Source organism: Manis javanica, chromosome 12 (assembly GCF_040802235.1).
Source record: "Manis javanica isolate MJ-LG chromosome 12, MJ_LKY, whole genome shotgun sequence".
In the NCBI taxonomy this organism is placed as follows: domain Eukaryota; kingdom Metazoa; phylum Chordata; class Mammalia; order Pholidota; family Manidae; genus Manis; species Manis javanica.
This window is the reverse complement of record NC_133167.1, coordinates 34,814,053-34,841,850: the sequence shown is the minus strand read 5'-3', so window position 1 is coordinate 34,841,850 and position 27,798 is coordinate 34,814,053. Positions and strand designations below refer to the sequence as shown.

Sequence of the window (27,798 nt, the reverse complement as noted above, 5' to 3'; positions counted from 1 at the left end):
TAATGTTTGTCTCTTCCTTTATTAATTCCTACAAGCATGAAGCCAGGCTCTGCATATGATTGTAGAAGAAAAAGAGAAGCCAGTAGACATGACCCATCAGTGATGAATGGGTACTGTTTGCATGGCAGCATTCAGGATGGAGCCATAGCCCACTTGGTGCAAAGAAGGACCAGGCATCTAAGCAGCGCAGCTGATGGTCAGGTCAATGTTTTCTAGAACTGAGGTGAGCCCTGACCCTAATCCAGAGGAGGAAGGATGGAGGTAAGAGTTAGACAGTGGAGAATGGGGCCCTGCTTTTGACTTCTTTTTTTCTCTCTTCTCTGTATTATAATCAGGAAAAGCAGCCAGTTATTCTTCCAAATTGACTTTCTCTCCTTCCTTCCTGGAAAAAAAAAACGCCCCATGCAGTTTTACAAAACTTCTACAGGAAGCAGGGGAAAAAATGCAGGAGGTAAGAAGGGAGTAAGATGGAAATTATCATGAAGCAAGACATTTTTCCTTTTGGTTTTTTCAAGTGTACCCAGATGCAAAATGTAAGGAAAGTATATGAGTAGGACAGGGGGGATTTGCTCTAATAAATTTATTAGTGAGAAACTGACAGCAACAGCCCCAGGATTTTATTGCATATTGATTTAGTTTTAGGGGGGTGTGTGGACATCACATAAAACAAATAGATAGCAAATTTTTCTTCCCAAACTGTTCTTGAAAAGTGTTGAAAAATCTTCGAATATATTTTCTTATTTAAATAAAAATAGTTGCATTATTAACCTTCTAAAGTCTAAAAAAAATACGACGGGAAAGCCAAGAAACTCATGCTTCTGTCCCCCAAGAGTCTTGAACCACCCACAGATGGGACAGGTTAAAGTTTTAAAGCATAATAAATTTATTTCACATTAATACTTTGAAACTACTTTTTATAAAGTTGCATAAGTCCACATTATATGTAAGGAGATCCTCTGAAGTACTAGAAGAACTTAAAACCAAGAAGGTTGATGAGCTTAGTGCTCACTGGAGGCTGATGGAGGCTCTCCAGCTCCCTGAGGAGCATCACTCCAACGCGACAACCCGAGGAGCCCCCACAATCCAGGTGCCACCACTTCACTGCCTGTACCCCCATTCCCCCACTATCCCGTGAGCTCAGCAGTGAACACTCTTCCAGCTGGCAACCCCCAAAACTGAAACCTCAGGTGAGTCCTAAAGTGTATGTGGATAAAGAACCTCTCCCTGTCCTCTGGCAGGGATGGTGTTTGACCTGGGCTGGAGGACTCTCGGGGCCACGCACTGGGCCTCCCCTATGGTGCGCAGTCAGTGCATCAGCACTTTCCCTCTATCTCTGTAGCACTCTCCTTCCTGGGGAACCAGCCAGCTCCGGGGACCAAGGATACATTCTGGGAACAGTTGCTGCATTGTATTCACAGCTTCCTCCCACCCTGATGACTAAGGCTTTGTTCTGGGTCTGGATGCACATTCTCAGATCCTTTCCTCCCAGGACTGTTTCTCACCCTTTCCCACCACCTTCCTCACCCCCGCAGAACACAATTACCTGGCCGTCTTACAGACTGCAAGGGGCAGCCGGTGATCCAGAGCCAGTGCTGGGCCAGCTTGAGTTCACTTCTCAGGGGCCTTGTGTGCCTCCAATCAACGAGAAATGCAGGCAGGCTGACAGCCCAGTAATATTGATAATTCCTAGGAAGGGTCCAAAAAAACAACAGGGAAGGGAGTGGGCAAATCAAGAGCACTTTCAGTCCTCCTGAGCAGTGACCACGAGACTGCTTTGGATGAGGGGATGCTTCATGCTGTACACAGCATGGCTGAAGTGTAGGGGCCGGGTTGGGCATGGACGGCTCAAATGTGAATTTATAGTATTCACATTGTCAGGTAAGAACAGATAAGACCAAGCTTATGCTTTGAAACCGACATAGCCAAATTCATGTCCTCATGGCAGGTTTATCATATTTCTATCTGCTATTGTCTGGTCCCTTTGAGATATAAGGAGGATTGTTTTCCAGCATCCCTTGACCTTCCCAAGATACTACTTTTAAACTTCATCTTCACTTTCAATTTCATCTTCAACTCACCCTGCTTTTAAGGGGCTATTGTTGTTTTGTATGAAAAGAATGGATAAACACTGAATTTTTGCACACCCTTTGTGCAACACTGATTTAACACATTCAAATGGGATCATTGTTTTGATTCAGTATGTATGATGGACGCCAAACAGAGGAGTCATGTTTTATGCAGGAACAGGGTCTAAAGTCACCATACAAAATAAAATTATACAGCACCTAAGAATCTATTGAAATTCCCTTAGACCAATTTGAAATGCATAGTTTTGTGTGTACAGCCCCATACAGTAATATTCCACTTAATATACCAATGATTTTACTTAATCTAACAAACATGAAAAATGTAATTTTCAAAATTTTTAACTTTATAAGAGAGTGAGAAGTTGGTATTCTTGAGTTCTGGATGAGATATTTGGTTTGCATTTAGGGTGCATGTTCTACAAATAAGTATTTTAAAAAAAAGAACAAACTATATCTTTAGCAGTTAGAATCCCACCGACAGCAACAAGATGTTCTACTCTGAGAGTCACACAAGAACTGGGATGACACAGAGAAGGCCCAGTTGTTGTCATAGTTAATGCTCTATTAAAATGAATATTTTTGTCTTTCTCTAACTTCTGTCTTGTTTTTATTGTTTTGTATACTGTTTACTCAGCCAAGCACTTTAAGGTGAATTCCCATAAACTTAATGTATATGAAATGCAACTCCACTATAAAGGGAAAAATATTTATCAGGTTGATTACCCAGCATTGTTCACTTGCTATTCAATCTACATATGAAGTTTGACTCATTTTTACTGGGATATTAAATCCTCCTGTTACCACTGCTGCATACAAACATGTTTATACACACATGAACATACATATGTCACACGAATACATGTGCACACACAAACACACTGCCATCACCCAGGGGCAATAAATAAAACAACTCCCTCCAAAATCTCCAGTCAAGGTTCCATCAGCTTCCTCCCACCATTTGTTAAAATCCTTGGGGTCTACAGTCTACAACCTCCACCTCACCTTCCATAAAGCAAGACATCTCAGCTACATTCCTGTGCTCCTGTAGGTGCCTACATGGGCCCCACAGTGCTGTGAGGGCCCTGATCTCCTTTGGGGCCCCACCTGCAGCCTACCCGCACTCAGGGCCCCGCTGTGCACAGCAGATTCTGCTGCCTGCTCTCTTGCCAGCTCTTAGGGAGCCACCACCTTATTGCTACCTGCCCCACACACTCTGGCAGAGTGTGCGGGCAGACCCTGTCTTGTGGCTGCAGTGCTCCTGCTGACTGTCCCCTAGAAAAACAAACAGCAAAGGAAACAGGGGGACTCTGAGGTGCTCTCCTATGACAGTCCAAGGTCTGATTCTTGGGTCTTACAGAGTCTCAGCACTGCATCAGCAGGGTAGCAGGGGGCCTTGCCAGCAGTAAGGATTGTTTCATGTTGGCTGAGGATGGGGAAATCACTAACATAAAATAATAAGAAACACTTTCACAGCACTTAGAATATTCTAAGCGCTATTTTAAGCCCGTGATACACATTAACTCACTTAAGGCAATTATTTTGGCCCTTTAAACATTAAAACATGTTTTTACCTATATTGGCCACCTAGCCCCAGCTCCAAAATTTCCATAGGATGGAAAGCCCTTTCTCTCCCACAGGCAGCTAGAGTAGCAGTTCCGCCTTCCAGTCAGGGCATATTTAGATTACATAAGGTTGAGACCTGGCTTCCCCCAGACTCTGAACAGTCCTAGATTGCTAGACTATAATATACAGCTTTAGCTTCCTAGGGACAGGTAACATATCAGTTCACATTTTTAAGCTTTTTTAAGTACTAAAAGTAAGGAATGTTTATACATACATATATGTGTACATGTATATATGCATATATATGCTTATTTCAAATATAGAACATGTATCTCATCTATATCTCATTACCATATATATCTCAGGTATCCCTCTCATACATATTTGAACATATTTATATATCTCATGTATATTAAAAGTAGAATATAATGAACTGTTATATAATTAGTCCCATCTTCAACAATTATCAACATGTGAATAATCTTGCTTCATCTTATACCCCCATGCAAAGGATTGTCTTGAAGAAAATCACAGACATCCTCTTTCATCTATAAATACTTCAGTATGTGTGCCAATTATCAATTTAATACTCTTTCCACTTCAAACCCATCCTTCCTTGCTCCAATGTTCAACACTGGAGCTGGAACCTATAAACATTTCTCTTTTGCCAACTGGCAAGGTGTTAAGCTTTGCCAGAAGAGGGCACCAGAGGGACACCGAAAGAGGAAGGGGCATTTCTTCCAAGTTCCCCAGGGCTCTCCCAGCTCGTCCTGGTAGTTAAAAGCAGCTGCAGGTCAGGAGAGGCACAGCAGTACTCCGTGAGTTCTGCGGGCATCTCAGCCAGCTTCCCAGCTCTCACAGGGGGGCCTCACAGGTGCTCAGCTGGTGTCTTCACCCCTAGCCTGTGCCATCCCATTGAGCTTCTCTGCCATCCAATGTGCTACAAACTCAGCCTCTCCAAGATCTGGATTTCATTACACTTTACATACTATTCTTTTTTTTTTTTTACACTTAACAATATATCTTAAAAATGACTTCATCCAAGTATGTAGAGAGATACAGCTGCTTAGTATTCCACTGAGTGAAAGCAAGGCCGTGTATTCAGCCATTCCTGAACTGGTAGATGTCTAAGTTGTTTCAGTCTTTTCCTATTATAGGCAATGCTTCAATGAACATGTCTTTTCCTATTTTTGCCAGTGTATCTTTACTGCTGTATATATAGCTCTTGGTATATATAGCACGCTACCTCAAAACTAAGTAGCAAAAAGCAACATCAATTATTAGCAGAAAGAGTCTGTAAGTCAGCAATTTTGGCAGGGCTCAGCCCTGTCCTTCCTCCTGCTGTTCTCAGTCACGTGACTGAAGTCAGCCGTCAGCTCAGCTGTATCTGGATAGTCCAAGATAGAGTCATTATTCACACATCAAAAGGCTGGCAGCTATGGTGCCTCAAGTGGCCTCTCACCCTCCAACAGGCTAGCTAGCACTCAGTTATACATGTTTTTGTGGCACTCTCGGTGTTCCAAGCACCCCAAAAAAGAGCAAGCCCCAGTGCACAAGTACTTCTCAATTTTCTGCTTGCATTAAGTTTGCTACTGTCCTAGGGCAAAACAGGCAAGCCTCCTGCCACCAGGAAGAGGGAAGCTACCCAAATACAAAGGTATTTGCCATACAGGCAAAGGTATTCTAGCAGCCATTTGCAAACACTCTGCCACAGGGATAGATGTCCAGACAGGATTGTTGAGTCACACGGCATATTCAAATGTAAAATTGCCAAATCCTCTGACCCCCTTCCAAACCCCTTGGGGTTACACGGTGTGCATTTCCTCCAGTTCCGAATGAAAGCACCTGTTTCTCAGAGTGTGACCAAAAGAATGTGTTCAAGCTTTATATTTTTTGCCAATCTAAAAGTGATGGTATCTCAATGGCATTTAATTTGCATTTCTCATTATGAGATTGAGCTTTCCTTTCATATGCTTAGGAGCCATTTGAATTTTTCCTGTGAAATGCCTGTATTTCTTGTCCGTGTCTCCATAGGCATTGGTCTTCTCTACTTTTTACAATTTTCTGATGTATTAGAAATATTAGCCTTTTGTCAGTGATAGAAATTTCGAATATTTTTCCCAATTTATCATTCTTCTTTATACTTTTTTAAACCAAGCAAATGCAGTCAGATTTATCGTATTTCAGGATTTTGACCTCTTAGAAAAGTTTTCTCTATTCCCAAATTATGGGGTAATTCAAATTTTTCTTAAATCTGTGTTGGGAAGGGTAGGGTGGGGTACCCAATGATCCCACTTTCCTTATTGAGACACCTTTATGACAAAGTTTAACAACTTGGGCCTGTATTCACTTGACAGTAAAGTATGCAGATCCTAACAAACGTGAGTTAGTCAAGTTGTCTTTCTGCTCACCTTCCCCAGTGCCCATAGCTGAATCTACCCTCCCTTTTAAAACCAACTTGAGCTCCACCTCCTGTCCAGCACTGTCCAGTGAATCAGCAGGAGCCTCTGAGTTTCAAGCAAATTACTCAATCCTCCTCATCTTAATATGTTTATCTTTTATCATAATGCGAAAAGTATGTCTCCCTCACAGGTTCATTAATAAATGAGATAGTGTAGGCAACTCACTAGCTTAGTACTGGCATACAGTAAGTGCTCAATGAGTGATGGGTAGACCATTAAAGAAGCAGAGAGAATCCTTAAGCACCAAGTGATGAAAAAACACAGACTGGGAAATGTAGAGATTAAACACAGAGATGGCTTTGTTGGCAATGATCAGCATGTGCCATGTGTGTGCACAAACTGGGAAAGACTATTCAGTGGTGTCTTCTTTAGCATGTTTCATTTAGGGATGCTCCCCTGTAGACTGAAAGTGCTGGGGTCTTTGCTTGGCAAGGAATCTATACCCTCTTGAATATGCTAACTCCGAAGCCCTAAGGAGCAGAAGGCACTTGTGATCAGCTCGTTAACTTAAGAAAGACAGTTTTAGAATCAGAATTTGAATAGCTGAGCACCTGATCTGAAAACACTAAGTTCTGGTGTATCCCTTGAGCTTCTGGCATCTCTTCTACTCCTGGCACTCCAACCCAGGGGATTTCATATCATGTCCTGCCACAGGCTCCACCTTCAGCTAGAGCTTTCTGGGGCAGAGCAGTGTGCCCTAGGTAGCCACCTCCCTCCAGCAGCAGGCCTAGCAAGCAATCCTCCTGCTCAGCTTCATGCCAGCAGTTTTGCCCCAAGAGTCTAGGGTGCCATATATACATCTTGAGCAAAGAAAGATGAAGGGCAGAACTGGAACTAAATTGAAACAACTCTAAAGAATGAAAAAATCAAGGTTTTGAGATGACATTTCTGAGATCGTGAGGGGGTTGGGTTTGGCAGTCCTCTGGCATGCTTGGAGTTGGTGTTAATTCAGTGAGGAAATATAGAGCTGAACTTGACACAAGAAAATTCTCCCTTTAACTAAGAATGGCTTTTAAAGTATCAGAAGAGTGGCTAACATTGAGTCAAGGCAAGGCGGCTGACTTGGGAAGGTACGTGATGGGTGTTTAAATTTATGGTGATGGCTATGTTCTATCTTGACAAGGGTTTGAGTTATATAGGCAGGGGCAGAGTTACAAGGACATGGCATTCATTAGAACATGCAAATGTGTATCTAATATATGCATCTCTTTGTATGTAAATTTTACACTAAATACTGTAAAATATTTGTCTAGTGAATAAGCATGCTGAAATAGAGAAATATTTAGTGTACTGATGTCTGCAATTCACTGAAATGTAAAAATGGATGATGAATGGAATAGATAGATGGGTGTGATAAAACTAGTGAGATATTAATGGTTAAATCTAGGTGGTTAATACACAGGTGTTTACACGTAAACAGTTGCCTCAAAATTGTTTTATGTTTGAAATTTATAATGAAATGTCAGGAGATTACCCAATGCTTTATCAAAATCAGACTGTTCCACTCTCTGGGTGCATACCTAATCTGAGGTGTATCACTGGGAATTTCTGCCAGCATACCTTCTGCCTTCTCCTTGGCCACTGACCTCCTCTCTGGCCCACATGTCCCCCCTTTTCCTCTGCAATTTCATAACCATAACTTCACTTTCTGCACAAAGGTGAATGGAAAACACAAGGTACTCAGCTCTTCAGCAGATGTTTATGATAAAAACTCAACCCTACAAGCTGCCTGCCATGTGAAGTCATCAGCACAGGTGCTTTTCTGCACCCTTTTAAGACTGTAAAAGCTTCACTGCTAAAAAACAAAAAACACCTAATTACAATATAAGTAACTTAATATTTAAAGTTTAAAATTATAGAAAATACTGCCTTCTAATAATGGCATGAAGAAATGACCAGTATTTGCATCTTATTTCTATTGTTCATGGGGAAAAAGTTAACATTTGTTGAGCCCTAGATACAGAACATTTTGCATACACTGGCTCACATAGTCCTCACAGCTAGGCAAATATTCTAAGGAGGCTCAGAGTCATAGAGTCAGTAATTAATAGACCCAGGATTCAAACTAAGATCTCCTCAGCTCAAAATCATGTTCTTTTCAACAAAGCACATTGTTGCTGACATTTAAAATAGGTTATGTTCTGCAAAGCTACGTAACTACAAGAACAGTAGCAGTCATTTGGCCAGGATTTTACAGAATACCACTGGTAAGGGAATACATCTACAAGGGCAGTTTCATGTTCTACTACCATGTTTTTTACAAATACACCACCCACCAAAAGGCAGTTTTAACAGTTCACACTTCCCACAAGTATTATTGAGAAATGTAGTAAGAACACAAAATTTGGCCTTTCCTATATATTCTGTAGCTTTGGGGGCAGTTCAGGGCTTAGCAAACCTGTTTAATTGAGGTGAATTCACTTTTGGTGTCAAGTGTTGCTTATTCCTAAATTAAATAGATGACCCAAACTATCCCTTAATGATCTTTCATATCATGCTTAAACTGTCAGACAAAAATACTTACCCAATGAAATAATGGAACCTTTAGCCCACATAATCCAAATTCCTGAACTACAGCAACTGTAACCAACCAGTAGATGGCACTAGTTGTGCTGACTATTCTTGTTTTTATTCATTTTCAATCTTTAGTCCAGCCTCTTAGGTCAGATGCCTTAGTCTCCTACTAAGGTCATAAACACTGGAAAGACTGGCTCCATACTGCAGCCAAACCGTGCCTTGCAAATTACTTGTGAAAAATACTAGGTGCAGCTGCACCTCTATACAGCACAGGATTGAGATCTCTAAGTGGTAAGTTCAGTAGGCATTCCCAGAAAATGTTTATCTTGTCTCCAACTCCACTACTTTTAAATAGAGCCAGCCTCTCTCCACATAGAAAAACAGGGAATTGAAGAATGCTCTGGGGGATAGGAGGAAGGTAGAAGGTGCTGCAAACTAACCTGCAGAGATAAGCAACAAGAAAACCTATTTTTAAAAAATTTAAGAGAAACCTAGGATGGAAACACCTTTTACTTTGATCTATACAAGCCTAGATGAAGCTAGGTGACTCCACTATCGACAATGTGATTTTAACATTAATATAACTTTGAGCAATCCTATTTGAACTTAATTCAACACAAATCACTATCCAGAGGCCATATTCAACCTCTATTCTGCTTGGGACTATGCATGCTGCTTGTGTCCATCAATTCCACTCTTCAGAGGCATATGCTTCTGAATACTATTTTCCCATGTATTACAATCCAGAACTTTGATTCTCGCCTTAAAAAGGCAAAAGAAACTGAGGTTACATGGATATGTTTCAAAGTTATTTCTGTTAGGGGGAGATATCAAGGGTATGGAACAAAAGTCTTCAGGATCTGTTTCAAGCGATGCTCTCCCAGACCTACTTATAAATTCTTCTGGCAGAGATGCAATCCATATTTCTAACAAGTTCCTTGGGATACTCTCATGTAGGTGGTTTATAAATCATTCTTTTTTATTTAACATGTATTCAATATATGGACCAAGAAACTGGACTATCCCTTCTACATGCAAAACAAAATTTACTTGAATTTCTGGTTAGAAATGGTTGAAGAACTGGTTTTTAAAGACATGTAGTCTTCCAGCTGAGGTTTAGACAACAGTGTGATGGTGAGGACTGTGGTATGTCAACAGTCTCAGGACACCTGGGCTCTATTTCAGTTCAGCAGCTAGTCACCAAGCCTTATGTTGGTACGTTCTTAAAACTTAGGACACACAATAAAATTGTGGGTTACCTATCAAGACCTTACAAAAGGCTTAAATGAAATGTCTATTATCAAACTTGTTTTAAACACACTTTGATCTCATAGTGGTAAACAGCCTTGGTACATCTCTGGGTCAAAAGTTTAAAGGGAAAAATGCTAAATAATGGCTTGTCACATAATCTAGACTTGATTTTCTCTAGTCTGTAATCTGTCCTTTCAGAAATATCATTAGATTCTTTCAGCCCAGAAACCTGGAGTAATTTGGTAACAATACCTGAACACAACTCTAAGAAAGCAAACTTCAGGGAATGTAAAGAAAAGTTGATAGCTGTAAAATAGAATGTTTTTCTACCTTTTCCCCCAGGGCAACAACATACCATTCATGACAGTTCTATTTTCCAAAGGTCACAATTAGATTTCCTCAGAAACATACCTTGTTAATCATTGTAACTACTCTGTGAAATGTGGGAGTGTTTAATTATGCCAACATTTAATGATTGGCTAGAACCTCAGTGACACAGCTTTTCACCACAGACAGGCACATCTGCCTTTATCTGTCATATAACTCATACTAGATAAGAGGTGGTCTCATTAGATAAGGATTAAGCAAAGTTAAGAAAAATAAAAATAGATCTAAGAAAAAAAAAGAAGCCATCTGTAGGGCAAGTAATCCCAGTAAGCCTAGAAGAACAGCCCTACATTTGGAAAAGTGTCCGGTATTGACACTGCTTTCACATGGTTTTCATGTTTGTTGTCTCCATAATCTTTCCAAATACATGAGAGAAAAGGATCAGGAGCCAGGGAAGCCCAACATTGCTCAGAACAGTATCACCTTTACGGTATCAGAAAAGGGAAGTCATTAAAGAAAGTAAACTGGAATTCCAGACCTAAATAAACTGGTAACTGCTACTGTCTTCAGACTAATGTTAACACTCCCAACTTACACCTTCTACAAAAACTTTATAGGGCCAGCTCACTGTACTTTACACCTTCTCATATCATGAATTATAACTTTTCTACTAACCTCTCATCTATTTGTTTTCAGCATCATTCCTTTGGCATTATTACCCAACCCAGAAAATTATTCTTTTAAAATGTTAAATGATAGCATACAAGTGACAAATAGTACTATAAATATTCAAGGCATCCCCAAATTTAAAATATAATTGTTAAAAAAACTATAGGAATAGAGGATTAAAGATGATGGCATGAGAGGTGAGACAGAGGCTTCCTCCTAAAACCATATATAATACAACTAATCCTGAAAGAGCAACAAGAGGACTGCATACACCTGGAGAAAAGAGCAGACCTCACTGAATGGGAACATACCAAAGCTGTGAGCCAGGGGGACGTAAGCCCTTCCCCCACCCCAGCTCACCAGCAGGAGGAAGAGAAATGGAGCAGGGAGTGGAGGCCTGGGGCTGCTGAATACCTAACTCCAGAGATCTGCTCTGGGAGCACAAACCTACATTTCATGGTGCTTGCATGGTACTCTCATGATTAGGGGGTTGAAAAGCTAAGACAGGCAGAATTCCTGGGGACACAGAGATTCCAGCTGCTTGTGGAAAGCAGGGATCCATATCCAGCTGCTCTGAGACAAAAGAAAAGCGGGCAGTCTGAGAGACGTCCTAACAAGGAAGCTGTTAGCAAGAGGGCTGCTAAAGGGGCAAGGATGGCACAGAGCTTACTGCTCAGGAGAAAGGAAAGGTAGACAAAATTGTCCAGGGGCACTCTGCCCAGCACGTTGGGAGCTTTCATGATCTTTGGATGTTCCAGTTCCCTGGCTGGCTACACAGCTCCAAGGATCCCCTCGGTGATGTGACCCCCAGCCTACTGCGCCTTTCTCCCAGCCAGCCCCACCTGGAGGAATACAAAGAAGCTGAGGCACAGAGGGAAGATGTGTCTACAGCAACTACAAACGCAAAGCACAGAGGCTTATACCCGTGTGCTTGGCCCACTGGTTCAGGCAGTGGAGGGAGGCATAGCAGCCAGGAAGCAGCAAACAGCTCTTTCCTCCCCACAGGCACCAATACCACTCCCCTGAAACCCCTGACACTGCTTCAGGGGCTGAGCAGCTCCAGAGAGTAGAGCTTCTGGACACTAAAGGGTGCCACATACAAATATGAAACACCAAAGGAACCTGGTTCAAAGTAAAATTATGAATACAACTTCCGAGAAAGATTTAAATGACACTGACCTCATGAATCTTCCTGAAAGGGAGTTCAAAATAAAAATAACTAACATGCTCATGGAGGTATGGAAAGATAGTCAAGAACTCAGGAATGAATTCCGGTCAGAGATCCAATCATTGAAGAGCACAATGGAGAGTATTAAAGGCAGATTAGATATAGGGGAGGAGACGACAAATGAAATAGAAACTAGAGAAGAGGAATACAAAGAAGCTGAGGCACAGAGAGAAAAAAGAATGAAAGAATATTGAGAACTGTGTGACCAATCTAAATGGAACAATATTCGCATTATAGGGGTACCAGAAGAAGAGGGGGAAAAAAGGGATAGAAAGTGTCTTTGAGGAGGTAATTGTTGAAAACTTCCCCAATGTGGGGAAGGAGATAGTCTCTCAGGCCATGGAGGCCAACAGATCTCCCAACACAAGGGAGCCAAGGAAGACAAGACTATGACATATAGTAATTAAAATAGGATAGATCAAAGATAAAGACAGACTATTAATAGCAGCCAGAGACAGAAATAAGATCATATACAAAGGAAAGCCCTTCAGGCTATCATCAGACTTCTCAGAAGAAACCTTACAGGCCAGAGGGGAGTGGCAAAATGTATTTAATGCAATGAAGCAGAAGGGCCTCAAACCAAGAATACTTTACCCGGCAAGATTATAAGTTAAATTTGAAGGAGGGATTAAACAATTTCCAGATAAGCAAAAGCTAAGAGAATTTACCTCCCATTAACCATCTCTACAGTATATTTTGGAGGGACTGCTATAGATAGAAGTGTTCCTAAGGTTTAATAGCTGTCACCAGAGGTAATAAAACCACGGTAAAGAAAGTAGAACAGCTGATTACTAAGCAAATAAAAATTAAATTAACTATCCCCAAAGTCAATCAAGGGATAGACAAAGAGTACAGAATGATACCTAATATATAAAGAAGGGAGGAGGAAAAAAAGGAAAAGAAAAAAAAGAACCTTTAGATTGTGTTTGTAATAGCATATTAAGTGAGTTAAGTTAGACTCTTAGTAAGGAAGTGAACATTGAACCTTTGGTAACCACGAATTCAAAGCCTGCAATGGCAATAAGTACATACCTATCGATAATCACCCTAAATGTAAATGGACTGAATGCACCAATCAAAAGACATAGAGTCACTGAATGGATTAAAAAACAAGACCCATCTATATGCTGCTTATAAAAGACTCACTTTAAACCCAAAGGCATATACAGACTCAAAGTGAAGGGATGGAAAAAGGTATTTCATGCAAATAATAGGGAGAAAAAAGCAGGAGTTGAAGTACTTGTATCAGACAAAATAGACTTCAAAACAAAGAAAGTCACAAGAGACAAAGGAGGACATTACATAATGAAAAAAAGGGTCAATCCAACAAGAAGACATAACTGTTATAAATATCTATGTGCCCAACACAAGAGCACCTACATATGTGAAACAAATACTAACAGAATTAAAAGGAGAAACAGAATGCAATGCATTCATTCTAGGAGACTTCAACAGTCCACTAACTCTGAAGGACTGATCAACCAGACAGATAATAAATAAGGAGACAGAGGCACTGAACAACACATTAGAACAGATGGACCTAACAGACGTCTACAGAACTCTACACCCAAAAGCAGCAGAATACACATTCTTCTCAAGTGCACATGGAACATTATCAAGCATAGATCATATACTAGGCCATAAAGAGCCTCAGTAAATTCAAAAAGACTGAAATTGTACAACCCGTTTCTCAGAAGACAAAGGTATGATACTAGAAATTACGCAAAGAAAATGAAAAATCCCACAAACACATGGAGGCTTTACAACATGCTCCTAAATAACCAATGGATCAATGACCAAATAAAAACAGAGATCAAGCAATATATGGAGACAAATGACAAGAATTCTTCAACACTGCAAAATCTGTGGGACACAGCGAAGGCCGTGCTATAAGGACAGTATATTGCAATACAGGACTACCTCAGGAAAGAACAATCCCATATGAGCAGTCTAAATTCACAATTAATGAAACTAGAAGAAGAACAAATGAGAACAAAGTCAGTAGAAGGAGGTACATAATAAAGATTAGAGTGTGAATAAATAAAATCGAGAAGAATAAAACAATAGAATCAATCAAAGTAAGACCTGGTTCTTTGAGAAAATAAACAAAATAGATAAACCCCTAGCCAGACTTACTAAGAAAAAAAGAGAATCTACTCAGATAAACAGAATCAGAAATGAGAAAGAAAAAATCACTGCAAACACTATAGAAATACAAAGAATTATTAAAGAATACTATGAAAAATTACATGCTGACAAACTGGATAACCTAGAAGAAATGACAACTTTCTAGAAAAATACACCTTCCAAGGCTGACCCAGAAAGAAACAGAAAAACTGAGCAGACCAATTACAAGCAACAAAATTGAACTGGTAATCAAAAACCTACCTAAGAACAAAAACACCTGGACCAGATGGGTTCACCACTGAATTTTATCATTTAGTGAAGACCTAATACCCATCCTCCTTAAAATTTTCTGAAGAGTAGAAGAGGGAATACTTCCAAATTCATTCTATGAGGCCAGCATCACTCTAATACCAAAACCAGGCAAAGACACCCCAAAAAAAGAAAATTACAGACCAATATCCCTGATGAACATAGATGCAAAAATACTCAACAATATATTAGCAAACCAAATTCAAAAGTACATCAAAAAGATCATCCATCATGATCAACCAGGATTTATTTCAGGGATGCAAGGATGGCACAACATTCAAATATTTATCAACATCATCCACCACATCAACAAAAAGGACAAAAACCACATGATCATCTCCATAGATGCTGAAAAAGCATTTGACAAAATTCAATATCCATTCACGATAAAAACTCTCAAAAAAATGGGCATGGAGGGCAAGTACCTCAACATAATAAAGGCAATATATGACAAACCCACAGCCAACATTATACTTAACAGCGAGAAGCTGAAAGCCTTTCCTTTAAGATCAGGAACAAGGACACCCACTCTCCCCACTTCTATTCAACATAGTACTGGAGGTCCTAGCCACAGCAATCAGACAACACAAAGAAATAAAAGGCATCAAGATTGGCAAGGAAGAAGTTAAACTGTCCCTGTTTGCGGACAACATGATATTGTACATAAAAAAACCCTAAAGAATCCACTCCAAAACTACTAGATCGAATACCTGAATTCAGCATAGTTGCAGGATACAAAATTAATATGCAGAAATCTCTGGCATTCCTATATACTAACAATGAACTAGCAGAGAGAGAAATCAGGAAAACAATTCCATTCACAGTTGCATCAAAAAGAATAAAATACCTAGGAATAAACCTAACCAAGGAAGTGAAAGACCTATACTCTGAAAACTACAATACACTTGAGAGAAATTAAAGAAACCAATATATGGAAACACATCCCATGCTCATGGATAGGAAGAATTAATATTGTCAAAATGGGCATCCTAAAGCAATCTACAGATTCAATGCAATTCCTATCAAAATACTAACAGCATTCTTCAACAAACTAGAGAAAATCGTTCTAAAATTCATATGGAACCATAAAAGACCCCGAATAGCCAATGCAATCCTGAGAAGAGAAAAGTTGGGGGGATTATGCTCCCTGACTTCAAGCTCTACTACAAAGCCACAGTAATCAAGACAATTTGGTACTGGCACAAGAACAGACCCACAGAACAATGGAACAGACTAGAGAGCCCTGATATAAACCCAACCATATATAGTCAATTAATATATGATAAAGGAGCCATGGATATAAATGGGGAAATAATAGCCTCTTCAACAGCTGGTGTTGACAAAACTGGACAGCTACATGCAAGAGAATGAAACTGGATTATTGTTTAACCCCATACACAAAAGTAAACTCAAAATGGACCAAAGACCTGAATGTAAGTAATGAAACCATAAAACTCTTAGAAGACAACATAGGCAAAAATCTCCTGAATATAAGCATGAGCAACTTCTTCCTGAACACATCTCCTTGAGCAAGGGAAACAAAAGCAAAAATGAACTCATGGGACTATATCAAACTAAAAAGTTTCTGTATGGCAAAGGACACCATCAACAGAACAAAAAGGCAACCTACAATATGGGAAAATATATTTGTAAATGACATATCTGACGAGGGGTTAACATCCAAAATATATAAAGAATTCACACCTCAACACCCAAAAAGCAAATAACCTGATTAACAAATGGGCAGAGGATATGAAGAGACAGTTCTCCAAAGAAATTCAGATGGCCAATAGACACATGAAAAGATGCTCCACATCACTAATCAGGGAAATGCAAATTAAAACCTCACACCAGTAAGGATGGCCAGCATGGAAAAGACTAAGAACAACTGTTGGTGAGGACGCAGAGAAAGGGGAACCCTCCTATTCTGCTGGTGGGAATGTAAGCTAGTTCAGCCATTGTGGAAAGCAATATGGAGGTTCCTCAAAAAACTCAAAATGGAAATACCATTTGATCCGGGAATCCCGCTCCTTGGAATTTACCCAAATACTTCTCAGATTCAAAGACATATGCACCACTATGTTTATCACAGCACTTTTACAATAGCCAAGATATGGAAGCAACCTAAGTGTCCATCAGTAGACAGATAAAGCAGAGGTGGTACATATACACAATGGAATACTATTCAGCCATAAGAAACAAACAAATCCTACCATTTGCAACAATATGGATGGAGCTGGAGGATACTATTATGCTCAGTGAAATGAGCCAGGCAGAGAAAGACAAGGGACAAATGATTTCCCTCATTTGTGGAGTATAAGAACAAAGCTAAACTGAAGGAACAAAACAGCAGCAGACTCACAGACTCCAAGGAACTAGTGGTTACCAAAGGGAAAGGGACTGGAGAGGGTGGTTGGGGAGGAAGGGAGGAGATTGAAGGGTATTATGTTTAGCACACATGGTGTGGGGGATCACGGGGAAAACAGTGTAGCACAGAGAAGGCAAACAGTGAATCTGTGGCATCTCACTACACTGATGAACAGTTACTGCATTGGGGTATGGGTGGGGACTTGATAATATGAGTGAATGTAGTAACCACATTGTTTTTTCATGTGAAACCTTCATAAGAGTGCATATCAATAATACCGTAATAAAAAAAAATTTTTTTAACTGTAGAAATAAAGCAAAAAGAGTGTTGATATACTACAGAAAAAACCTAAGTGCCTGTGGGGAAGTCACTGCACCCTTCACTCTTCCGTATCTTCTGGCCTTACGGGTTCCATCTTTCTCTCTGTACTGTGGCAAACCCCCCACGGAACCTGCCCAGACAGGAGCGCAGCTGGCGGCTGAGACCTCAGTTGACGCCAGAACTGTGTTGTGGAAATGAAATGGGACACAATCCTAGGTGTGTGTATTTTTAACCTAGATGCTTTTTGTTTTAGGTAGGTGTTTAAACTTATTTAAAATTTGACAGCTGGAAGCACCGTGATGGAAAAAGGTAGGCATCTTCCTTCCTGTTAACTTCTTGATGAGTGCTGTCCGAGAAGACTGGTAAGGCAAATGTTCACTATGGATTGTAACTCACTTTGCTTTGGTTTTGGAGGCTTCCCTTAAGAAAAAAGAAATTGGTTAATAAAAAAGAACACAGAACAAGGTTAAATTATTGAGGCAAATATCAGTCACAAAAGTAAAAGCTTAGGTCTCTCTTTAATCTCAACATAGTAAGAGGTATCCATACTTCCTAACCTTGTGTTTTTTTTTTCTCTTGAGGTATGATTAGACAACCACGTGACTGATCATGTGCCAGAAATCATTCTAACCACTCCCATTGAAAACCTTAAATAACTTTACAAAGGGTTATGTGTTACTTACTTGTTTTTATAGTTGTGGAACCTGAGGCTTACAGAGGTTTCAGGTGTAATAGCAGGTCCAACATCACAGGTAACGAGATAACGCGGCCAAGATTGGGAGCTCGGCAATCCTTACCTGATTATTTCAATTTTCCAAACTCCAAAATTCTTTCTTTTAAAATCACCTTTAACACTATATTCTCCTACAAATATCTTATATTGTTCCTACCTCATAGATTTAAAAGAAAAAATTACACACTACTTTGTACCTTTTTTCTTTAAGCATCTGTAATTTTGTGAACATCTTAGCCACAAAGCCAAATTAACTATAATCATTAGTATATGAAGAAAGGGAAAACTTTTATCAGTAATATATAAATCCCTATTACTGAAGTACTATATAGATCATAAACAAACTCAAGAATATCCATTATTTCATCTACCACTAATACCCTTCACATGGTACCTAATGTAGTGGGCACTGAAATATTAATTAGATACGCTGAATTAGACAAATAATCTGGCACAAGTTTTTATATTTAAATGCTAAGGTCAGAAAGCAAAGTCTACCTAAATTACTTTGAGATTTGAGGTGGGAGAAAAAAAGACAAAGCGGCAAATACAGAGCTAAGTAGTTGCCATGCTGAAGCCAAAATTAAACTACCATAATATGTACATCCTGGCTCTCCTTAGACATCACTAAAAGAACAAAACTAAGGTAGGTCTTTTAACATTAATGCAAGTTTTATTCAAGAGATAATATTAAAGAAAAGTTGAATTAACAAAGGAAAAATTTACCAGTGATCCACCGTAAAGTAAAAAGTGGAACTGGGGACCATTTACAACACAAATAAATTCTACTGGTACATTTCTAAATAAAGCTGTATTTGCTTTTTTAAGAGAGCCATTTCTTAACTTCTACTGATAAGGCTTTGTGACTGTGTTCTGAAACCTGAAACACACACACACACACACACACACACACACCTTTAAATAGAGTACCTCAGATTTTTTGTGACTGTGTTCTGAAACCTGAAACACACACACACACACACACACACACACACACACACACACACACAAACCTGAAACACACACACACACACACACACACACACACACACACACACACACACACACACACACACACACACCTTTAAATAGAGTACCTCAGATTTTTACTCCAGGCTGAGTTTCGCCAAGTGCCTAGGACCCTATAACTTCAAAAAGATGGTGTATTTCTACATGAACTGGGACTCTGTAAAATAAACTGTGTATTTCTACATGAACTCAATTTGAACTGCCTTAACTATAATGTGTTATTTACCACAATTTTTAAATTAGATCAGTATTTATTATGACTTTGTAACTCCTTCAAATTATACTTTAACATTTGACATAGTACTTCAAAAAATAAATATTCAAGGCCTCAGTTTTTGATAGTAAGTATTAATAGGAATATCCTAAAATAAAAGTAGCTTTCTTATAAAAATGACTTGTTATAATACAGATCATATTCTATTCCATAATTCTGATAAAGAATGTGTTTTTTGGTAATCAAACAAGTTTAGGATGATTCACTCCTTGGAAAAATCTTAATGACAGTCATTCAATGAAGCAATCATTCCTGGATTCACAAACACTCAGAAACTTCTGCTAGCATTGACTAAATTTTGGGGATTTTTTAGTGGTTATTGCTTTAGTTGGCAATACACGAATTTAAGGAAAAAGAACATCTCCCGGTAAGCCTTATTTTAAATATTACAAAATTTACACAGAAGATAGACTCACAGAGGCTATAATGTTGGTATCTTATGTAACTGCACCAATGGGTGCAGGTTTTTTTAGAGAATATTCAAAGTTTTTTTGCTCTAAAAATAAATGCCCCTACTTTTCAGAGTGTTCCCATTCTTCAGTAGGAGACTTGAACAGCCGTACAGTTTTGCTATCAAAACAAACCACTCTTGTTAACAAACCAAAAACATGGAACGAAACCGATAAAGAACAGTTTTCACAGTTAACAATAAATAAAAGTGCAGTAAGTGTTCAAGTAGGGAATATAGTTTAAAAACTACATGAGTATTTGGCATAGGTTATCTCTTAAACGCTCTCCGAGGGTCCCTGCCATTACTTATTGTGGTCATGACTGTTTGATTATTAGCTGTTCTTGGTGGATTTATAGGTCCCCGACCATTGCTTCTACCAGCATATGAAACTTGGCATCCCCTTGATTCTGGGCCAGTTTCAAACCCGTTTCCTAAAAAAAGAATATAGAAATTCATCACCATTTTCAGATACTGACCTATAGAAGTACAATCATTTGAAGTTCTAATACATGCTATTAACACCTACAGGTAACATTAGGGAAAACAATTGCCTGTATTTTTAAACTATGGAAAAACTTGATGTAGATTCTAAGTTTTTCCAAACATGATTACTGTGAATATATTAACTTCATGCTTCATTAATAGAGAGAAAAAAGAATAACTGGGGTAACAGAATGAGAAATTAGTAGAGTATGAAAAAAGCACAGATAACACACTTCCTACATTATAAGGGTAAAAAAAAGAAAAAGGACAAAGTAGTGTATGAGTACTGGCATTTGGTTCAAATAGGGTAATGTTTCAAAAGAGACAAGTAACTCTAATATTTAAAGGAAAAGAAAGAAAGTTTCCCACAAGGTGATGACCATCAGCTGTGCTACAGCACAGCATGTAGCCATCAGGTCAAATAAAAACTTCAGCCACCCCAATGAAATCCAGTCACAAAAGACTTTTCCTCAGTTATTCAAGGATAAAGACTTCAAAAGACTTTTAACATGTTTGCAAGAACCATTAACATGACATCTAAGGGTACTTGAGGAGTAAAGGTCTGTTTTTAAAGAGGTAGCTAGCAGTATATGAAAAATTAAGGTGAGCTATTATTATTCTGAAGATAAAAGGCTTTCAGCTCATGAAAACAACCAGTAATTCTGCATCTATATTTTATAAAATCAATGGAAATTTTATAAAAATCAATGGGAAATAACATGATGCATCACCGAAAGTTAGATTTGTTATTATTAGCCAGTGTTCACCACTGTATTTTCAGTAACTGGCCCAAATGTTTAAATATAGAATGTGCTCAATAAATTAACTTGAGAGAATATCTGCTTTCTAGAAAATCAGTTATTTGGGAATTCCCTATTTTCTAGCAGTTGTCTTTTAGTACTAATGCCTAAAGACAATTTTTTCCTCTAAATATTTCATAATATATAGTCCCTTAATTATTTCACCTGATCACAAATATACAAGAAAAATAAAAAAAATCTTACCCACTGATCCAAATGTACCTGTACCCATATTACCATTCATGGAATTATTCTTCTGTTCATTGTGAGCCTAAAAAAAATTTTTTTATTTATCCAAATGAAGATTTAGAAAAAACATTTATAATAACATATTGTACATACTCTTTATTTCAATTTTTGAACAAATTTTTAAAAGATTTATCCAAGTTTATTCAATGTTAATATTCAGGAATGTTTCCCAAACCTTCACAGCTTCTGGCTACATCTTTTTGCATTTCCTGGTATTACTCCCACTCCACCAAGTGCTAACTGGCACATATGTTTAATTAATATGATACTGAACATACACAGACTCACCAAACATATGGAATGCATGACTTAAAAGATTCCTTTTAAAATTCTTGCTGGCAATGTAGCCATAGAATTACAGTCAGATTTTGGCCTAATCACAAAAATAGACTATACATTTGGATTAATTACCCCTTTGTTCTGTTGGCCTCGATAATCTGGGTTGGGTTCACTGAAATTTGGCACTTCTGAATAAACCATACAAAATCTGAAAGAAAATGAAGGACAAATTAAATGACTTCGGAAATAAAGGAATCAACCTTTCTTTACATAGCATACCCAATTTACAGGAATGAAGAATTTAGGTGTCAAATGAATTGACTAAAAAGCAACATGCTAACTAACTCTATTCGATTGTAACAATTTTCTAAATGCTTATGTTCCATAAGAAACCAAACATTTTGATAGCCTGTATAAAACACTCCATTTTGTATTTAATTATTCTTCTTTACTATTAAAAAAAAAACATGTCAAAGAGCAAAGACACAGAAACACTCCTTTGTTCTGTTTTTCCACAGACTATGCCACTGAACCATGTGTAGGGTTCCTGAGTGGTTTTTCCAGCAGTGGTGATGGATATGCCTTGATCCATTCACACACTCTCATCCAGTCCCTCTTTTGACCAATCACTGTGAATCTGCAAAGATAATCATTCAAGGTTAAGAGTGGATTCTTCAGATATGAATACAGATAACTGGCTATCAAGACAACAGTTTATCCCAATGCTTCTCATAAACTGACTATGGTGTATATAACATTACACATGAGCATTTTCTTAGCTCCTCACCCCACAAATAAGAAATCAGAACCAGTTTTGGCAAATCCTAGACTGACCCTGACAAAGTCACTAAGAATTGAGTGGTTTTTCACATACCGATCTCCATTATTATAAATACTTCTTTATATATTAAAGTCAGGGCAGGATCCTAAATCTTCTGGTAATACTGATGCTATAACCTTTCATAAACACTGCTCGAATACTACTCAAAATACAAACAGAAGGAAATCCCAATTTTCCTCCTAGTGAAGGCAAAATTTTACCAGTTTCTGATCTTTTAAAGGCTAACGTGATTGCTTATTTTTACCAAACAAAGTATCTTAACCTTACAGGATGGAAAACATTTTCCTTTTTTCTTTTTTTGTGCCACTTGTGACTTCTCCCTTTAAATATCCTCCAATTTGAAGGACATTAGGTAAATCTCTAGGCATTAATGAAACGAATGAACTAATGATTTGGCTCACTTGCCTAACACCATATTTTATGAGTACATCCCAAATGTGTAGGCTAGCATGGAGGCTAAATTACCTTAACACCCCTAAAAAGGATGGTTCCTTAAAGTCAGGGTAAAGAGTACCAGGTAGCAGTATATGGAAGCTTGCATTGCAGCTGCCTGTATGGTACCTAGACTGTAGACACATATAGGACCACACTGTCATTGCTGCAAGTCCTTTTACCACAAGTACATATTCACCCATTAACAGAGAAAAAACAAAATGTAAACTTAGGGCATGAAACCTATACCTAGCTTATTTGGCAATTCACTAGAAGACAGAATCTAATTCAAATGGCATTTATGACACCTGAAAGACGCGTGCTCCCACAGACTACAAAATGTTCCCACTGGGGCTTGTCTCAAATGCAGCTTCTTAATGCTTTTTGCCAGGAAAAACTGACACAATTAACCATAGGAGACAGTATTGATAGCTATAGCTCTTAAACTACATACATGTGAAGTTATTTTTACAATTAAATTACTGAAGGCAATCAGTTTAATCCTCAAAAAAAAAAGCCAAGGAAGAAGTTTATAGATTATACCTACCAGTTATTATGTAGATACTATCTGTAATTTATTAAATTTAAATGAAATGCATTTTAATACTTACTCTCCAATTTTTTGAAGTTCTCCACCCCTTCCAGTATAAAGTGTCAGACATCCTTTCCACATGGATGCATAGCTAGAAAGAAACATCAGTTTATGTATATAAGCTTCTAGTTAAATCAAATATATTTTTATACTGTATTTTTTGTATCGGGATGCAGTGAGGATCAAAAACCATGTAAATAAAATACACTGTATTTACCCATAGACTTACCCACAGTAAGTACTAAAATCCATAGATTTACCCACAGTAAATCAATTACAATTAACCCAATTTTGGTTAACGTGTTACTAAGGAAAAATACAAAGAAAACTCTGTTGCAAATTGTGACAGAATCATCGAAACTACAACCCTGGAAAATAGTCTTTTCACAAACCAAGCATTGTTATACCCCAAAGATCACATCTTTACTTAAATAACAAAGGGAGGACCTTCAATTGCAAAGTGAAAATTATATTTCAATAACAGGATACATATACTGAACATCCTGTGTTTATTTTTGCAGTCATTCACTTGGTCTAGTCAGATACTGATATAATGGTTTTTCCTTTACCTCCATAAAACAGAGGGTTCCCAAACTACTGAAAATTTGGTAAAATTTAATGAAGGGCTGAAAAAAACTAAGATCACAAATCTTTCACCTATCTGCCTTTCTAAATTTGCAATTTTTAACACCAACTTGACCGAACAATTTTAAATGCAGACAGCATCATTAGATAAAAATAATCCTACACACAAATCTAAGAAAAAATGTAAATTAATCAATACTGAAAAATCAGTCCAAGGTTTGGTTTTTAGTGGGGTTTTTTAATACAACTACTGTGGTAATTTCATGGCTTATAATAATAAATTATAACTAAGTATAATGATTAACTTATCTTTTAAGGTAAGTAAATGCAAATTTGCTAATTCTCTTCATTTAGAAAGGGTTACTAATTAAAGACTCCATTCACCATTCTACTGTACAGTAACTTGGAAAACAGTGCACTAGAATGTCCCCTACATAAAAATTAATGCATATTTTGAGAAAAAATTTGAAGTTATGTAATTAAACATTTAATTTCACTTGTATCAGTAATAAGATCAATGTTTGCAGGGTTTTCTGATAAACATGTCAATTACGATTATTTAGATGTATGTCTTCCTTAAAGCCACTTTTTTTAGATTCAGCTAGAATTTAATGGTCTTACAATGGGCCAGACTCTGCTGGATGTGTTTAGTGAGTATAATTATTCCCATTTACACAAGAGGAAGTGGAAGTGTAATAACTTCATCAAATTGAAATTAGGAAATAAGTTTCTTTAGTTTTGAATTTTAGGTTAAATTGTACTCCTTGAAATCCCGGATATTATATGGCTACTGAACTTAGTTTTTTCCACAGTTTTTTTGATGGTCCCATCTAAGTATTTTCTATGACTGCAGAATATGAAATACTTGGAAAGAGATGCTGCTTACAGTGTATAAAACACTTCTGGTCACTACATGAGATACTTTGGCAGCCAAAAAACTTTATGCTAATCCTAACCATACCCTCCCATGCAGGAATTTTTTTGTGTATTAAGTTAGAGATGTGGAAACTTAAAAGACACAATTAGTGTCATAATGAGTCAGTGTATGAGAATAAAATGTCTAAGTCCTGACTCTCACTTCCTTCTTTGATGCTGCCTCACTTCCTGAAGATGTTGTAAGGCCTGTAAGATATTATTCAAGGGCTGTAAGCTCTGCATTCTAGATGATCCAAAGCTTCCTTGAGGTTCTACGTACTAACACCAAAAATCAATCTCCACCCACTTTTTCTATAGTTATGAACAATAAATTACTACAATTCTGTTGACCACAAAAATTCCAAAATCTATTTTTCAAGACCCTTTCCTGACCTTTTACCTTCCTAAGATAAAGACTTGGTAAGTTTTTAAAGGTAGTCTAACTACCAAGCAAAAAAATAGTTGTGCTAAATTATTTTTAAAACGCAATCTACCAACTGACTCTTATGGATGGAAGTATTACAGACATCTTTCTACCAAACATTTTCTGCATATCATTCTGGTATTTCTACAACACTGACCTTATAGCAATAGGCACAGGAAATCATTTTTGAGAATGTGCCTTCCAAATATTGTGACCTTCCCCTCTTAACTTTTACATCAGAGTTCAAATTTGACATATCACAAAAACTGCTAAATTCTGCACTACAGTCTTAATTCCCACACTGTCTAAATAAAGTTGAGTACATGTAAAATACTGGTAGGATTTCAAGTCATTAAAAAGAGGAAAAGGTTCGAAAAGAACTAAGTGACAAATTAAATAACTTATGAAAAAGATTAAGTATTGACTCTGCTAACATTATTTACCAAAAAGACTCAATAACCCCGTATCAGTATTTAAAGATCTACGTAACCTACAGACTGAGGTTAGGGTATGGGGGAGGTTAGATTCCCGGCTGAGACTGACCGGTTTTAAAGGCACGGACCTTATATCCCAACGCTCTCCACCATCAAAGTGAACGTGTAAGGGTCTCTTAACTCCTCGGAGTGGCCCAGAGAAAAGGCATGAAATTCTGGAACTTGCCAAGGTCCCCGACCTCAGGCAATTCCTATTCCGCAGACGGCCACTTAAGCAGCACTCTGCCCCGCGCACCCCTCTGCGTTATGCACACCTACCCTCTGGTCAATCGTATAATATCCCCTGGCTGTATAAGACCTCCGATTTCATCCCACACGGATATAGTGATGCTGCCCGTTTTATCTGCTACTTTGCATGATCTCACTTCATGGCCGTCTTTGGTTTTGGTCACGCGTCCTGTGAGGATTTAAAAATCAACAAGGGGAAGGGGTGTATTAGATAACGAGGACTTCCAGAAGGCACACTCCACCTCCGGGGTCACAAGGGGTCTGAGCAGCGGGAGAGCCGCAGTCCCAGGACCTCGCCGCAGGAGCACCCGAGCCCTGCCGGCCACTGGACCACGTGGACGGGGAGGTGGGGGAGGAGAACTCCCGGCTCGCGGCAGCGGCGGCGCGCTTCCCTCCTGCCCGGAACGCGGCGGGTGGCTGCCGGGCTGCGGACCCCACTTACCTATCTCCAGGACAATAAAGACGACATTTAAGTTTTTCAGTCCGGGCTTAATATCTTTTATAAAAAGAGGTGGGTCGTTGACCCCATTCATAGTTAGGCAGGTGCGGCTACAGCTGCGGAGACGCGGGTGGGCAGGGAGCGGGACTAAGCTTCCCACCCTCCCGGGCCAGGGTCGAGGGCGGAGGGGCGACCTTGGGTGGGAATGGCAACTGAAGGGGCAGAAAGCAGTTAGCCAGAGATCGAGTAACAAGCCCCGACAGCACGGAGCCTTAAATAAAAAAAGCGCTCACAAAAAAAAACACAAAAAAACACTCCCAACCGGGCAACGAGGCAAGAGTGCAAACTGCCCTCTCTTAGGAGGAAAAAAAAAAGGCAGTGAGGGGACGCCTCAGCCCTGAATCCTGCGCGCGTGACACGCAGACACACACACACACACAAACAAGGACGCGCGCCCTGTCTGCCCTGGACTCCGGCGAGGGACCAGCTGTGACAGCAAACCGGGAGGGGACAACGAGCAACCGCACACCCAGCGTCCCAAACAGCGACTGCGGAATGCGCCCGCGCGTCCGCAGGACCCCAAGGACACCCCGCCCCTGTGACGTCACAAGGCGTCGGCTCGCCCGCCGCCCCGCCCTCCGGCACGGAGGAGGGGAAGCGAAGGGACGCGAGCGGGCGGGTGACGCTCGCACAGCCTCCTCTCCCAGCAGGCCCCTCCCCGCCCCGCCCCGCCCCGCCCTCTGCCGCTGTTCCTGCGGTCAAACCTGCGCGTGTACCGTAGCTCGTGTCTTGCGGTCTGTCCACTGTGGGGTTTTCTTTGCCCTTTTTCATCGGAAATTCAGTCCTCCATCCCTGCGCTTTAGCCCTGTGTCACAGGGAATGGCTGCTGTGTTTAGGACCCTCTGGGTATGTTAAAGAAGGTACAGTCCAGTAATTACACGGTTCAGGCAACGGCGGCTGCTCAGGGTGGAAGGAAAAAAGCAAGCAGGTAAGTTCTTAGCTGCAAGGCTGGAATTCTAGTACCAGAAGAGAATTGGAGGTCAGTTCAACAGCCTCATTTTAAACATTTAAGTTGAGATCCGGAAAAGAGGTAGTTGACTGAAGGTTACCCAGCAACTTGAGAGCCAGCAGGACTTAAAACACAAATCCTCTGTTCCGTTCTTGCACTTTTGACTCTTACAGTAAGAGGCAGGCAGACAGACAAGATAGACAAGTTTTCTTCGCAAACTTAATTTTTCCTTCCCCTTCCCCATTTTGCTTTTCTTCTCTGCACTTGTTTGTTTAAACAAACTTTTTTGGAGCAGTTTTAAGTTCACAAAAA

The 27,798-nt window shown here is 39.2% G+C and overlaps 1 protein-coding gene and 1 long non-coding RNA gene across 10 annotated transcripts in view; one reads left to right on the top strand and one right to left on the bottom strand.

Annotated features, from left to right (window-relative positions):
- NABP1 (nucleic acid binding protein 1) lies at positions 1–27,458 on the bottom strand. Of its 8 annotated transcripts, XM_073218404.1 has the most exons (9): positions 26,942–27,014; positions 26,481–26,534; positions 26,069–26,207; positions 23,412–23,483; positions 21,660–21,735; positions 21,204–21,270; positions 19,045–20,147; positions 1,544–18,975; positions 1–382 (listed from the first exon to the last, which is right to left on the bottom strand). In XM_073218404.1, the coding sequence occupies exons 4-7, from the start codon at positions 23,471–23,473 to the stop codon at positions 19,984–19,986; spliced, it is 369 nt and encodes a 122-aa protein (XP_073074505.1). In that variant the 5' UTR covers positions 23,474–23,483; positions 26,069–26,207; positions 26,481–26,534; positions 26,942–27,014; the 3' UTR covers positions 1–382; positions 1,544–18,975; positions 19,045–19,983. The 8 variants fall into 8 exon arrangements, with proteins under 8 accessions (XP_073074505.1, XP_073074503.1, XP_073074506.1 ...); XM_073218402.1 differs by lacking the exons at positions 26,481–26,534; positions 26,942–27,014 and adding an exon at positions 27,254–27,458; XM_073218405.1 differs by lacking the exon at positions 26,481–26,534 and having other exon boundaries at positions 26,942–27,074.
- Positions 27,330–27,798, top strand: part of LOC140844997 (uncharacterized) — a 51,098-nt gene continuing 50,629 nt past the window's right edge. For both annotated transcript variants that reach the window (XR_012123619.1, XR_012123618.1), the window contains exon 1: positions 27,330–27,465. This is a non-coding gene — a long non-coding RNA (uncharacterized lncRNA). The remainder of the gene's footprint in view (positions 27,466–27,798) is intronic.

What these genes read in the sequence shown, in the direction of transcription:
- NABP1 (XM_073218399.1), bottom strand. Translation starts at nt 26,571, where the DNA reads ATGAATGGGGTCAACGACCCACCTCTTTTTATAAAAGATATTAAGCCC. An exon ending in CTTTATTGTCCTGGAGATAG is followed by an intron (nt 26,208 to 26,480) that starts GTAAGTGGGGTC and finishes AAATCCTCACAG; the next exon opens with GACGCGTGACCAAAACCAAA. An exon ending in ATTATACGATTGACCAGAGG is followed by an intron (nt 23,484 to 26,068) that starts GTAGGTGTGCAT and finishes GTTTCTTTCTAG; the next exon opens with CTATGCATCCATGTGGAAAG.